This window comes from Protobothrops mucrosquamatus, unplaced genomic scaffold (assembly GCF_001527695.2).
Source record: "Protobothrops mucrosquamatus isolate PMUCROS unplaced genomic scaffold, P.Mucros_1.0 scaffold1292, whole genome shotgun sequence".
Lineage (NCBI taxonomy): Eukaryota > Metazoa > Chordata > Lepidosauria > Squamata > Viperidae > Protobothrops > Protobothrops mucrosquamatus.
Genome location: NW_015387495.1, coordinates 470032 through 485541, shown reverse-complemented (window position 1 = coordinate 485541; position 15510 = coordinate 470032). Strand labels below are relative to the sequence as shown.

The 15510-nt window shown below is 43.1% G+C and overlaps 2 protein-coding genes across 2 annotated transcripts in view; both read right to left on the bottom strand.

Annotated features, from left to right (window-relative positions):
• The window catches only part of USP36 (ubiquitin specific peptidase 36), a 29920-nt gene extending 25162 nt beyond the window's left edge, over nucleotides 1-4758 (bottom strand). The window contains exons 1-3 of the mRNA XM_015821276.1: nucleotides 4684-4758; nucleotides 1795-2100; nucleotides 1497-1712 (exon numbers count right to left, since the gene is read on the bottom strand). Coding sequence (XP_015676762.1) covers nucleotides 1497-1712; nucleotides 1795-2047 — 469 coding nt within the window. The 5' untranslated portion in view covers nucleotides 2048-2100; nucleotides 4684-4758. The remainder of the gene's footprint in view (nucleotides 1-1496; nucleotides 1713-1794; nucleotides 2101-4683) is intronic.
• A 6232-nt stretch (nucleotides 4759-10990) lies between these two features.
• Nucleotides 10991-15510, bottom strand: part of TIMP2 (TIMP metallopeptidase inhibitor 2) — a 31355-nt gene continuing 26835 nt past the window's right edge. The window contains exons 4-5 of the mRNA XM_015821275.1: nucleotides 13276-13400; nucleotides 10991-11357 (exon numbers count right to left, since the gene is read on the bottom strand). Coding sequence (XP_015676761.1) covers nucleotides 11160-11357; nucleotides 13276-13400 — 323 coding nt within the window. The 3' untranslated portion in view covers nucleotides 10991-11159. The remainder of the gene's footprint in view (nucleotides 11358-13275; nucleotides 13401-15510) is intronic.

The following is a 15510-nucleotide window of genomic DNA, read 5'->3' as shown; positions in this document are numbered from 1 at the left end:
CCAAGAAAAAACCACCCATTAAGTTCACACAACACTGCAACCCCATTAAAGGTAGTCCTTGACTTACAACAATTCATTTAGTGACCGTTCAAAGTTACAATGGCACCATTTTTCACACTTATGTCCATTGCAGTGTCTCCACAGTCATATAATTTACACTCAGATTTCCACATAAAATAGGCAGAATTATAGTAGAATTTGAAAAATTCTTACATATTTTAGAACAACATCATCACCATCACCATCTGATAACTGGTTCATATTTATGATGACAGCAGTGTCCCAGGATCATTTTGTGATCTTTTAACGAGCAAAGTCAACGGGGAAGCCAGATTCACATAACAACCGGGTTACTAATTTAACAACTGCAGTGATTCACTTAACAAATATGGCAAGAAAAATCGCAAAATGGGGCAAAACTCACTTAGCTAATTTCTCACTTAACAACATACATTTTGGGCTCAACTGTGGTCATAAATCGAGGACTACCTGCATTACAATTGGGTTCAAAGTAAATCTTTGTCACAAGAAGCACTACTACTAGATTTCAGTTACAGAAATCAAAACCCCCAGTAATGGAACATATCCAAGTCCGAAACAAAAAAACCAAAATGCAGCAGAGTCTAAAGCCTAACTTCATTATATAACCTTTTCTTAAGAGAAAACTACTTAAGATACTTCCTAGTATCACACTGAATGTGACACACTGAATTCTTCTCACGTAAGTCTGTTAAGCATAACCTCATATATATTGGAAAACTAATGTTTTCCACAAAACACTATCAAAATAGAGGAAGCAGAAATTTGTAATTATAAATTGTAAAGTAATTCGAGAAGTAAACACTGATTGAGGGGGAAAAAGATTTCCACATAAAATGGGCAGAATTATAGTAGAATCTGAAAAATTATTATATATTTGGGAATAAATAACAACATCATTACCATCATCATCTGAACAACACTTCTGAATGGTCAAATATTTTTACCTGCCTGATCTTGCTATGATCCTTACTACAATCCTGTGTAAAGTAAAATGGCATAATCTCCTCCCACAATGTATGGAAGATTAACTCCAATTGGGGATCCTATGCCCATGGGATTGATGAGATCGCGGCAGAAGAAAAACCAGACATCATTTCCTAATTTTGGGGACAGTTACTCTGCTTGCATTGATGCTCTAAAAGTAATAATGGGGATGAGAAAGGAGTAGCTTCCCAGAAGCAGCCTTAAAGCTATCTGAACCCTTCTGATTTTCTCAATATTTATGTCAACAACGTTGTGCACATTTATCATCTAAATGCCTCATTCACTGACCATTCACCTTCCTTGAGCTGCTCTGCCAGCCATAATCTTATATTTTTAAGAACTCCATCCTTAATAGGCCTTGGAAAATGAAACAGGTTGTTCCTATAGCTTTGCTCTAAGGAGAAAAGAGATATGAACAAGTGAACGCATACAGCACTGCAAAACACACACAAACTCAGCCACACACTTACAATTGCGGCTGTGCTCCTTGGAAAGCAGATAATTTGCTAGAGGTGGGGTGTATGTTAGACACTGCAGAGTTGAGTTGAGGAAGCAGGTGTTGCCCAGGTTGTGGAGACCAGCTCCAACACGGTACACCCGCTCCCATTTTAGGGAGAGTCGCTCCAGAGGGAAGAGGACCTTTTGGGGAGCTGGCACCCCATCACTTCCTGGCACATGCTCATTACCTGTCATGAAAAAAAGGAGAAGTCAGCAAGTCCCAAAAAAAATAACTCATTCTCCAAAAGACAAGTACAACAAATGAGGCACCTTGTTTTCGTATGGGTCCCTCTTCATAGCTCTTGTGCCGACTGCAGTTGTCTGTCCTTGGGTTCAACAAAACGTACTTGCTCTTGAGGGTCTCTAGCTGGTAGGAGAAGTTTTTGGAGGCTGGTTCAAACTCAATCTTTTGCAGCAAAATCTTCTTGGCAGAAGCTGCCAACAGTTTACCCAGTTCAACATCATCAGCAGAGTCTTTTCGCCCAGGTTTTAGGGCTTCTTTTAATTTGTCCACTATCGGCATGGTGCATCAATTGGTAGAGGCAACAGCCACCATCCTAGCAAGGAAACTTCACTCTGCAGAAAAAAAGTTACTCGACCTCAAAATCAAATGCATCCAGCTCAGCCCTGTTTTCTCTATTCTTCTTCTTCTTGTGCCATATCTGTTATCGGACGTTGGCGATCATGTTGGCGATCCTGTTTTTATCAGCAGCCACACAAAAAAGTGCTGCTGAGTTTTGTCCAAACCAGTCCCTTAGATTTTGATCGTAGTTTTGGGTTTATCATGCTTCTAGCAGACCGGGAGATTCTTAGCACCCCTGCCCCATTTAAGGGGCGCCCATACTCGGGGCCATTGTAAAATCCACCCTCAAAATATATTATTGCGACAATCAGATAGTCTTTGTTTTTTTACTTCTACCTCTATTTTGCTTCCCATATCTCTCATCTTCCTATGCTGAATGTGGATTATAATTGCCATGAACTTTATGATGCTTTAGAAATCATGATCAACATGAATCTGGTTTCCACAACAAAGTTTCTGTTAAAAAATATAAAACTAATCTATCTTCAGATTTATTTTCTAATCTCTATAAACAATCGGGTAAATTCAAAGCACATCTACAAATTAAGATTTCTCAACTGTATAATTTCAAATAGAAATGTGTAGCAATAAATATATACTATCCACTAAGATACAGGAATAATATTCCCATGATAAAAACTAGAAATACACTTATTTGAAAGGCAGGATAGGATAAAAATTACAAAATAATTTTTTTTCACATTTCTGAAAAGCCTAACATTTTATTTATATTGTTAAGCCTTTTAATGTATCCTTTAGCATCTCACAGGTCCTGGATCCAAAATTCTGTACTCAGTAAACAGGTTTTTTCCCCAAAAAACCGAACAAAGGATTAGATTATATAATAGTTTTTGCTGCATATGAGGACTCTAGATGTGCTTTCATGTTGCTTTGCAACTAACTGGAAATTAACTTCTAAATGATGCGTTTCTATTTTCTGAAATGACTGTGCTCTGGAACATGCAATTCACATTACAACCTTTAATGAGGTGTGAAATTTGCTTAGTCTTTAGACAGACAAATTAGCAGCTACAGCAAGGAGTATAAATATCATAAATAAATAAAAAAGGCTCACAATTATTATCTGACTATTTCCTGGATTGCCTTGAAGTTTGATTGGCAATAGTTTTACTTCCCATTAAGAAACCCCAAGGGTCCCTACTAATAGAAGATTAAAACATTCTGCCAGGCTGAATAGATGAATCTTTCTTATAAATATAACAGGCCTTGCTGAGGGAAAAATTCATAAAATACTCTGTTTTTGAAGGAAACGGGGTTTGCATCATGTGTCTTTTTGGGAACCAGGTATTTTTCCAGGGGGTAAATATTTATATATATAAATTTAGGTGGCTGTGTACATGAAATGCTATCACACACACATTAAAGCATACTATTATCTGAACATGAGCACCTCCCTAAAATAAACAGTTTCAGAAAGTTTCCTCAGCCTATCTTGCTTCAAATTTGCCATTCACTTTTTTTCCTATTCTCCCATTAGAACATAGAGTGATCACACTTATCTAACAAAAAACAGTCTCCCACGCAAGTGCTGGATTACATCACATAATTCCAGGCTAGTGGGCAATTAAGTACAGCATACTTGGAGGGCACCAGGTGTCATATGCAAAACAAATTTCACCCTTTGGCAAGTAGCAGCTATCTAAGCGGGCGGCCAAGGGCACCCAAGGTATAGGATGCTAAGGAAACGGCATGGGAAGAGCAGAGCTGCTGGTGCATTCTTGCACCTGAGTGCATGTCAGCAGAACTGAATCATCAGGAGAAGAGAATATCACTGGGTGCCTGGAAGCAAACTTCTCAAGCGCAGCCTCACAAAGGTATTCTATCAGAGATCAGAGATGAAAAGAGGGCGGGGAGGGAGGGAGGGAGGCAGATAACAGGCCAAAAAGAGCCCAGCGTATTGCAAGGAGCAGCAGAAATTCCACAGTTCTAAGGAGAAAATGCTTCGTCTACCTTCCGATCTCTTCCTCAAGAGAAGACAGAAAGGAACCCTTTCCTCCTCTCGCCCTCCGTCCTTCCCCATCTCCCTCCCTTTGCAAAGAGCGCGCGCGCATTGGCCCCATCTGCTACAATTCGTGCCTACAGTTTGGGGCAAGCACGCGCAGCCCCCCCAACCGTACATGCCTTTCTACCCCAGCCCAGAAATTCCAAAGCGCTCCAGAGCCTCCGGCGTTCGTGCAAGGGCACCTACATGCGTCGCCTTCCGGAGAAGGTCCAAGCAGGGCCTGAGCTCACAGCGGAGGCTCCTCCTCGGCACGGCCCCGATTCGCCGGGGATTCGAACAGAAGCCTCTCGCCCTGGCGCCGGGCCATCAGTTCAAGCAGCCACGGCCCAGAGGAAGCCGAACAAGGGCTCCACAGGAATAACCGCGGTGCCGAAAAGGAGAGAAGGGAAACGGGGGAAGAGTCACGCAGCCAGGCACTCGGGGACTCCCGAGCGATCGCTCTCCGCGAGCAGCCAACACCCGGTGGCCCAAGCCGTCTCCGTTGCACCGCCACCCACCCTCTCCTCGCTCTCCCCGCGCTCTTTCTCCGTTCTCACTCCGACCTTTCACTCACCATCCGGAGCTGTTCACCAGGTCTCTGCGCTCCCTACAGCGTGTGCGCATATACAACACGTGTCCAACGCAGCGCAAAGACAAGGCGAGAGCGCAGCTGCTAGGCCGCGAAGCCAGGCCCAATCCGCCGCCTAACGGGGCGGGGAAACGAAAGCCAGTCCAGCCCGTCTGCTCTGACGCAAGGCAGCGCATCTGCCCGTTCGCATGTTTCCGGAAGGCAGTGCCGCCTGGCTCCGTCGGCTTTGGCCCGAGGAAGCCGCGAAGTGCTGGCTTTGCTGGTAGGCAGCAGAGGCCGCTGTGTCCCTCTTCCCCTCGCTTTGCTACTCTTTCGACTGAAAGTGCTGACTGGCCGACTCTTTTGAGCGGGTCTACGACAATTCGCCACGGCCAACTCGCCGCAGGATAACTTGCCGTGGCCAACTTGCGGCGGAACAACTCGCCTTGGGACAAGAGTTACATTAATATCGAAGAAATAGGGGAATAGAATCATTAAAAAGGGGATGCCAAAGAAGGATAAGATAAGATAACCTTTATTGTCATTTTTTTTACTGTGGGCACAACAGCACACATCAAAAATGAAATTTAGTTGCCCGCTCTCAAGTGAAACACATACATGACACACACCTAAACATACTATATGTATAGACCCATACCCCTACATATACATAACAAATAAATATTAAATACTGTCCATCTTGAATATATAACGGAAGGAGGAAGCTTGAGAGTTCACAAGGTTAATGCTGTATGGAATGAAATTATGGCTGAATCTGGATGTTCTGCTACGGATACCACGAAGCCTCCTCCCAGAAGGTAACAAGGAAAACAGGTCGTGAAGAGGATGCGTAGTGTCCCAGATGATCTTACGGACCCTGCTCAAGCAATGCTTCTGTGCTATGTCCTGGATGGGAGGGAGGGAGCTGCCAATGATCTTTTCAGCCATCTTTACCATTCTCTGCACCGCCTTCCTGTCTGAAGCAGTGATGTTTCCAAATCAGACTGATGTTGTATGACAGGATGCTCTCAATCATCCCCCTGTAGAAAGTGGTCAGGACAGGGGAAGGAAGATGTGCTTTTCTCATGCGACGCAGAAAATGCAGGCGCTGCTGTGCCCGCTTCACCAGTTTCTCACTGTGAGCGACCAAGCCAGCCTACTCGTTAGCTGCACACCCAGGAATTTGATGCTGGTAACCATCTCCACAGGTGAATCATTAATGCACAGAGAAGCGTGGCCATGCCTGCCTTTTCTGAAATCGCCAATGATCTCTTTGGTTTTTCCACTATTTAAAACTAGGCTGTTTTCCTTACACCGGTTCACCAACCCCTTAACCTCTTTGCGGTAAGCTTCCACCTTGTCATCATGAATAAGGCCCACTATTGTTGTATCATCTGTGAACTTCACAATATGGTTGGTGGCAAATCTAGCATAACAGTCATGGGTCAACAGGGTGAACAGCAGCGGACTTAGGACGCAGCCCTGAGAAGAACCTGTGCTCAAGAAAATGGTATTAGAGGTATTTGTTCCAACTCGCACATATTGGGCCTGTTGGTAAGAAAATCAAGAATCCAGTTGCAGAGAGGTGTGTTTAAGCCTAAAAGGCCCAGTTTGTCTACTAGATGCTGGGGAATGATTGTGTTAAACAAACTGAAGTCGACAAACAACAAATGCACGTATTTCTTTCCTCTAAGTGCTTCAAGCTCAGATGGAGAACGGAATAGCATCCTCCGTAGAGCGATTTGGTCGGTAGGCAAACTGAAGCGGGTCAAATGCTGGCGGGAAGCTAGATACAATAATGTCCTTTATCAGCTTCTCAAAGCATTTCATAATGGTGGATGTCAGTGCAACCGGACGGTAATCATTGAGGCCTGTAATTGTGGACTTTTTTGGCACTGGCAAGATGATGGCCATCTTAAAACATGATGGGACCATTGCCTGCTGCAATAAAATGAAATGTGAATGACAAAAATTTAAATATTTTTAAATTATTTTAAATAAATTGAATTGTTGCATTTTCCCGTGGTGAGTTGTGCACGTAGCAGTGCTTGGAGGATCCGTCGTCAGGATTTTAGACGGCACAACGGATGGTTGTCCTTAGAAACCAAAGTTTATTCTTTGTGCGATTTTAATCCCACATACCTGAATCGGGAGAGCTGATGAGATGGGGGTGAGCTAAATAGGGTTCAAATATTTATGCCAGGGAGAAAAGAGTACTGGAGAAGGTAATTAGAGTTGTGAATAAAGGTAGTGAATTCTCAACACTTTAAAGATCTAATGCAGAGGTCCCCAACCTATGGGATGTGCCTGTGAGGCCGTGTGAATAGTTGGGCAGTGTGCACGTGTGCGTGCTCACCCTCCCCTCATGCCACTGTTGCTGCAAGTGTGTGGGCAGCGGCAGCACCGCTAGTATTGCGTGGATGGCGGCAGTGCCGCAAGTGGCAGGTGGCCCACGGTGTGATCCTTGTGCAGGGGCAGTGGCGCGATCCTCGTTCCGGGAGCAGCATCACTGTGGGCCGCGGCGTGATCCTTGCATGGGGGCGGTGGTATGAGCCTCGCATCGGGAGCGGCATCGTTGCGGGCCACAGCACAAGCCTCAGGTCACGCTGCAGGTCGCGGCGCGAGCCTCACATGGGGCAGCAGCGCAAGCCTTATGCTGGGGGTGGTATCACTGTGGACTGCATCGCGATCCTCGCGCTGGTGGTAGCATCAAAACGAGCCTGGAAGCAGCGGTGCCACAAGCCTCACACAGGCGCCGCCGTTGCTGAGAGCCTTGCACGCATGCTCGCAGCCCCATTTGCGTGGTGCACATGCTTGCAGCCTGTTTGTACATGTGCATGCATGTGTGGCCACAATGTTTGTGCGTGCGTGCGTAAGGCGCCTGCCCCTCCCTCTCCCACTGGGCTGCCAAAACAAAAAGGTTGGAGACCCCTGATCTAATGGATTCTTCTGCCTAAGATGGGCCTATGACTCATGGTTTCCCAGTTTCTAACCTGGTACTTTAACCACTACACCAAATTGGCTGTTTGGAAATGGGGCATTTTATATTGTACTGATTTTAAATTGTTCCAGTAAGAATAAATAGAATTCCTGAGATCCCTTTTGTAATTTTGCAGTCGTGCTAAACTGAGGGAAGGCTGAGCGTTGTGCACAGTATGGAGCTCTGGGAAGCACACACACCCAGAGAAGGAAACATTAAAAAGGCAGAATATTATATTTCCCCAAAGGATCTTAAAGGCAGAAAAGCAGGCCCAGTTTTTCTTAATAGCCCCAAACAGAAACTAAGCAGGCCAGCTCTGTAGAAATGCAGATTTGATAATCCTATTCAGAAAGACTGAGGCCCCATTCATGAGCAAATACTACCTGCAGAAACCCATTCAAGATAGGATCTTTCAAAATCCCTTGCAGCAAAATTGATAGCTAACAATAGCAGAGTGATAGAATTAGAACCAGCAATCCCTCACCCATCCAATACAGGACATAGCCATCAGCCACAGCCCCAGGAAAGCAGAACATGACATTTAGAACATAATAGGATTAACCCACCATCAGAATGCAAAAAGAGCACACTCAGACTCAGGTCAAAGTACATGACACAGGAAATACAAAGCCGCAGGAACAGGAACAACTCCAGACACAAAAGCCCAAGAAGATATAAAAACCCACTACTCCCAGCAACATGTGGTCAGCTGTTCTAGAGCCATATGTCTTGTGGTTCTGCGCTTCAATAAACTACAACCTTCTTTCTAAAGCAGTCTCCATTTTGTTTATTCCCGGCTTGGACTGGATCCTGATGAAGATTTTTCTTTCAACAGAGGTTTATGTACTATTAAACAGCATTGGTGGATTATTAATTGCCATCACTCAGATAACTGGTAACTCCAACTTTGGATAGGGAAGGGAACATCAAGAACATGGGAGAAATACTGAAAACAGGTGGGAGGGGGGAATTTAAAGCCATTGACACTGAGGCTATGGAGGGGAAGAGGATCCTCCATTGATTTGCCTGCATTCTTCCATTCAAATGTTCTGAGTGGTTAAGAGGCCCTGCAGGAATTTTGGTTGCCCCTCAGCAGAAACAAAGTGTATGCCACCCAAAAAGAGCCTGTTTTCATTTTCTTTGATAATACTGTTTATTGTCCGGAGACTCAAGTGTCCACATACGAATTATACAAAGCGTCAGAGACATGCCCAGTCTGCTTGTCTATTCAACAACTTTCATGTGTTCCCAGCACAAGAAAATCTCAGCTTTCAGAATCCAACAACAACAAAAACAACCCACCCCATATTATTCTACCCACCAAACAATCTTCCCACCCCAGCTGCTCCCCAAAAAGCTTTAAATTACGGCAGCAAGTTACTTATTTTTTCATACTCACTAAGCAAAGATTTGAAAATAATGTAAACTCTTTATTATTATTTTTTAAATATTTTTGAATTGCTGGCATGGAGGGGAAACTGTTCTGTTATGGGTGCTTCAGGGAAAGTTATGCGTGACACTAAAACTCTCAGCTATAAATTAAGCCAATTGGGAAGTCTTTTATACTGTTTTTCTATAAATAGATCTTTTGCAGGGATTGTTTTTTCACACTGCTACTTAAATGGCCAACTTAGTTTGCTTGCTGGCAGGCTGGGAGCTGCAGTTTGGCTAGCAAGAAGCAGTCACGTGTTGCTGCTACCCTCCAGTCTCTGTAAAAGTCTTACACATGCTGCAGGAGAAGCCAGAGAAGAAGACAGGAACAGAATACTGCTTCCGCTGGCATTCCAAGATGAAGGAAGGAACATTGTCCTCCATACATTTTGACATTCTTCCCCACTGTATGTTAAAAGCTTCCAACGCAGAACCCCTTTACAAAGTAATAAGTGCAAATCTAACAGCTAAACAAGGACATTAAAAGAACATAATAGAGGAATGATACAACTGATTGCTGAAACAAACTGAAAAAAAATTAAAAATCAAAAAGTATCAACAGAGAGAAAGGTAAATGTCACATAGGATATAACCGTACAGGAAGTAAAACAGGAGTCTTATATTGGATTGAACAGATTCTTTTTCCTTTTTCTTGTTTTAAAAATATATTGAAATCAACAGACTGGCCCAGTATGACATCTTTAAATTCTACCTTGATGAACAGCATGAAAAGGCCACAGGGGGCAGGCCTGGCTAAGAATAAGTGTAAGTATCCTTCGGATCTAGGTCTGAGAATCTCAAAGGAGGGGGGGGGGGCTCACAGAGCTTGGGGAAACCAAGGAAAGAAAGGACTAGCTCAGAAGGGGGAATGGAAAGGCTGAACTGAATAATGCTCCTTTTCAGATAGTGGAGGGTTTTGTCATTACTATAAAGGAGCATTTATAATCACAGTTTATAAAGGTGTGTATCACTGGCCAACTCTCCTAATCACATATTTGGGAAGAGAACATAAATGTTTGCCGTCTGCAGAATTCTTGAGGCAAAAATTAGTTTCTCCATCGAGCAAATCGGAGGGCTTGGAGCTGTGTTGGTCTGATTAAAAAATCATTCTGTGCCAGGAACTTTGGAGGAGGAGGAGCAAGAGAAAAATGACAATTCCTTGATCTACAAAGTTCCAATATCCTAGTAGGAATAGCAAACTTTACAAGTGGCTTAAGAGAGACTGTGACATCAGAATTACATTAATGGCACGGATATGAAAAAGGTGGATAAAGTATATGGAGTAAGTCCATATCCTGAAACCCTTTTTTGAACTCAATTTTGACAACTCCAGATGCAAAGCTAAAAGCTGCATATATCTCTTGCATGTCTTCCAGGCTATATATATTAACTAATTTTGTAACATGATTAATCTCCCCACTTTCAATTTTTGCCCCTGAAAGAAGATACTGTCTCCCTCTGATAGTCAATTTTCAAAGGGTTGCTTAGTCCTTGGAAGATAACACAACTCTCTGCAAAAGGATGCCCTGACTGATGACACCACCACCACTTTTCATGGAGCCCCCAAATGCATGTTTAATCTCAGCCCACCACATGTGTCTCTGTAGATGTGGCTAAAAGAAAGGAATGACTCTAAAGCAGTAAGTATGGAATAATTTCATATGTGGAAAGAAGAGGGGTTTTGACCCAGGCAGAAGGTGGGAGAGTGGGAAAGAGAGGGTTTACATGCTTTCTTCACAAGGAGGGATGTCTTCTCAAGACAATAAGAACCTGGTAGGCCTGCTACCCAGAATCAGAGACAACACCTCTCAGCCAATCATACTTTTGATACTGCCTTCCTCCATTACACTTTGACATGTTGCTGCTGAAATCCATAGAGTAAGAAGACAGCACAGGAGAAGAAGCAGAAGAAGCAATGTATGAATGGCCTCAACATCCCTTTCCTTAGCACTCTCCGCCCACCACTATTGGCCTGCCCATGAGATTTTATTTTCATGCTGTTTCCAGGAAGAGATGTCAAATGTGGACCGATCTAATTCCTTGCAGGCCATGCTGCTGGTGCCAAAGGAACTCAAGGATCCTCAATGTCAAGGAACTCCTGTTTAGGGGGAGCCACTCCACGGTACCACGCACAGGAACCATCACTCCGCTTAATGCAGGCATAGTGTTTTGCCTGCCGCCCATTGATGTTCTTCTCTGTCACCCAGTCAGTCCACAGACACTCATCCTGAGCAGAGACATAGCAGGGGATGAAGGGGCAGCGGGAAATCTGCAGAGAAAAAATACCAATATTCCATGATTTCCTACCATTATGATTGAAGATCCGATTAACCCTGCTGGCATTGGATTCAAGTTCCATGCATTGCAGCATTTTGGACCAAACATCTGAGCAATCTGATGGGTTAGCATGCAAGATTACTAGCAAGACAATACCATCAATATGGAATTATGAGCATTTTAAAGTGCCTACATTGGTTACCAGTAGACTTCTGGGTCCAAATCAAAGTGTTTTAAAGCCCTGAATAACACAGCCTTGGATAGGGTATTGGACTAGAAGACTTCCAAGATTTCATTCAACTGTAAGAGCCTACAAAATCTTGGGCAATACCTTGCCAGAATGGAGTCTGTCTATTTGGTATGAATGAGAGAGAGCAGGAATTCTGTCTAGTAGTCTGTTCATCATTCACCAGTAGTAGTCCAGGGAACCCTACCTGTTTGCAATTCTGAAAGCAAGTTAAATTTGTTTCATGTTAGTCTGCCTTCTGAATTTGATTCTGATTTTTGGTACTAATTACCATGGCCTTTTTGTTTTGTTTTGAGGTTATACATCACTCAGATCTTTGAGGATTGGGGTGGGTTGGGAGTTCTTCAGCTGAATAAATACTTTATTCTGCCAGCACCTCCAAGAAGGTAAAGCAAAAAAGCAAACAGGAGCCATTCTCCTCCTCGCAGAAGGTCCAAAGTTGAAAGGGTTCAGGCCAGGTTACAAGATTAAGATGACACTGACTACACTCTTAGATGACCTGTGGTAGGAACCAGATTAGGGCAGTGTGACCATCCTCGCTCTTCTTGACCTATCAGCAGCTTTCAATATTATCGATCATGGTATCCTTCTGGACCGGCTTTGTGAATTGGATGGGGCAGTACTGTGTTGAGCTGGTTCTACTTCTTCTTGGATCAATTCCAGTCGGAGTTGATGGGGAGGTATTCAGCCAATCTCTACTTTGGGGGGTACCCCAGGCTCAGTTCTCTCCTATTTAACATCTACATGAGGCTCTAGGTGAGGTGATAATTAGGGATTGGGATTGGGCAGCTTTATAGCTTCATGCTGAGCTGCTGAACGATGCCATGGATGTCCTGTTCCCAGTGCATGGAGACTGTAAGGGGTCGGGATGGAGTGCAATCAGCTTTGTCTCAATCCAAGCAAGACTGAATGACATTGGGTATTTGGGCCTTCTGAAGAAAAAAGTTTTCCCACTACTGGCCCTGGTGGCATTGCCTGTGTACAATCTGGGGGGATCTTCTGGGACTTATGGCTCCTGCTAGAAGAGCAGCTAGCAACTGTGGCCAGAAGGACCTTTGCACACCTTAGGGTTGTGAGACAGTTGCACCTGTGCCTGAATTGGGAGGTTTTGTTTATAGTCGCTTATTCCTCATGACCTCTTGTCTTGATTGCTGTAATGCGCTTTTACAGGGGACTGCCCTTCAGCATTCAGAAGCTTCAAATGATGCAGAACGTGACTGCATGAGTAGTAAAAAGTGTTGGATGCTTGACAGACGTTAACAATGCCAATGTGAGTGACACTGGCTGCCAGTGTGCTTCCCGGTACAATTCCAGGTGTTGGTTATCACCTTTAAAGCTCTTCATGGTTTGGGACTGGGTTAAAGAACAGTCTTCTCCCAGTCATTTCCACCTGCCAGTTGGGTCCAGCAAGTTAGGCTGTTAGCACAACTTGGTTGTGTGCCTGGGCCTGAGGTACTGAGTGACGTAAGGACTCGGTTTCTTGACTGTATTAACATCCATGACAATAGTCCTACTCAATAACCATATATATTTATTTTATATTGTTTTCATTGTTTTTTATAATTATAATTTTATAATATAAGCCACTCCAAAATCACTTGTTGAAATGGGCAGCTATAGAAATCAAATAAACAAACAAACAAGTAAATAAATTTGGATTTACCTTGCATTCACAGCCCATCTGATACCGCTGGTTGAGACTCTTCTTTTGGGTAGCACTGAGGGAATCCCAAGGAACAATGAAGTCACACAGGGTGATATGCATCCTGCCATTACCCTCCGATTTCCCTGAGAGAACAAAGCAATTATGAATAGCAGCCTGCAAGCCAGAGAACACTTTCCTGATTAATTCCAGAGTTAACTTATGTAGTGGCCACCCTCTTAATTTGATTGGGAAACCTAAATTGTAAATAAAATGAGAGCTAAAACAAACTTTGATTTTTAAATAATTGCACTCTCCTACACAGCTTCCAGTCAATTGGGGATGGGGGGATAGCACTTGGTAGGCACCTCTGGAATTTCCAGATCACATTCACAAAATGGCTGTCTTTGTGGGTAAGCTGAACATTCACAAAATGGCTGCCACAATGGGCATCGCCTATCATAAAATAACTATTTCCCAAAGCAAATTGGCAAATCAATCAATTCCAGTCTTGCCTCTCCATCTAACTTTGGCTTAATGATCACCCCCTAACAATCAGCCACTTTTTTCTTATAAGCCCTGTTAAAAGTTACAGGACCAGCATATATTTGTGGAAATAAATAAGGATGAATTTGAAAGCTTGAGCTGTAATGTATAATTTGCCCATTTCACATTCATTTATTGAAAAATAAAAGTGTTCTGTTCTTCGCGTCGGTAGGCATTGAATAGTCAGAGCTCATGAACAGATATTTCTTTATTCAAGTAAAACAGAACAACAAAATGGCTCTGCCCTTTTTATTCATTCTCCCTGGGGCGTCGCCAGCCAATCGTTGCAACGGCTTTTCCCGCTCAAATTGCATGCTAGTCATTGCTTGCAGACAGCAAGTCTGACCGGGCAGACCACATGGTCTGCTGACTGTTCTGGTGCAGCTCCCTGCACCTGCTCTTAATTAAGCCCAGTGCATAACAAAAAGTATAAAAATAATAGGTATACTCTTCCATACTAGGCTACAAATGAAATCCCTTTCTCTATTTCTGGCATCTTATTTTAAGGAGATTGAAAAACTGGAATATGCACAGAGAAGAATAATATGATGATAAGAGAACTAAAAGGCAAATTTCATTAAAAACATTTCAAAGAAGTAAATTTGTTTAGCCTGTAATCACAGGCATGTGCGGCAAACAGATCATGGCAAAATGATGATCCATGTGGAGAGAGGTTGCAACATAAATTCCAGAGTTATATTGTGGTGTCCCAACAAGCACATATGCCACAGATTTTGCATCATGAGATGAGGCTGTGTGTTGCATCGGTCTCCCACCCCTTGCTGCCCTCACCAATGGCTATGACTGAAAAAGAGAAAATTATGGGAACTGATAGTAAACTTCACATGTTTGAAGAGCTATCATGAGGCAGATGAAACAGAATTCTTCTATTCTTCTAAAAATAATAGTTGGAAACTGTTAGGGAAGCCAGCTAATCATTTGAAGACATTTTGCAATTTAGAGAGCTGCTGAGATTTCAGATGAAGCTGAGCAGTCCCCAACTGTGGATGTACTGTATTATAACAATCTGTGCTATGAATCTTCTAGAAGCCTGGCACCCTGACAAATTAGTCATCAATAAACAGATAGCCATAAACAATATCTACAGGGTGTGCAACAGAGATAATCAACAAGTCAAAAAGGGAACAAAAAGACCAAAACACCTCCCCACCAGCAATCAGCACCCAGATGAGCATAGATTAACTCCGAGATTAACATCAGACCAACTATCAAGTAAACAATACCTCAATCAAGGAACTGCCAAACAAGCCAACATTAAACAGCCCAACCAAAGAACTTCCAAGACCACTCCCACCAACATTAACAGGGCAAGCTACTAGAATATAAACTGAGAGCAAACCTCAGTACCATGTTTCCCCAAAAATAAGACCTATCCTGAAAATAAGACCTAGCTTGATTTTAAACGTGTGCCTAATACCTGATGATGTTATTCAGTTTGAGTAATGAAATGTCTGCAAAAAAAAACACCTCAAGCTCAGAGAGCACCAAGGACCTCTCACTATGAATCTTGCATTGAGCAGGAAGCTGGATTAGAGTCAGACTAAGGATCCTGTTTATCACTTTATTTTCTAAGAAACAGCCAGTCAAACACCACTACAAGATTCTAGTACCAAGTTGCCAAAGATATGTGATCACCAAATTTGAAGATTCATTTCTTGTACAAAGCTCATTGTCAGAAATATTTTGGGT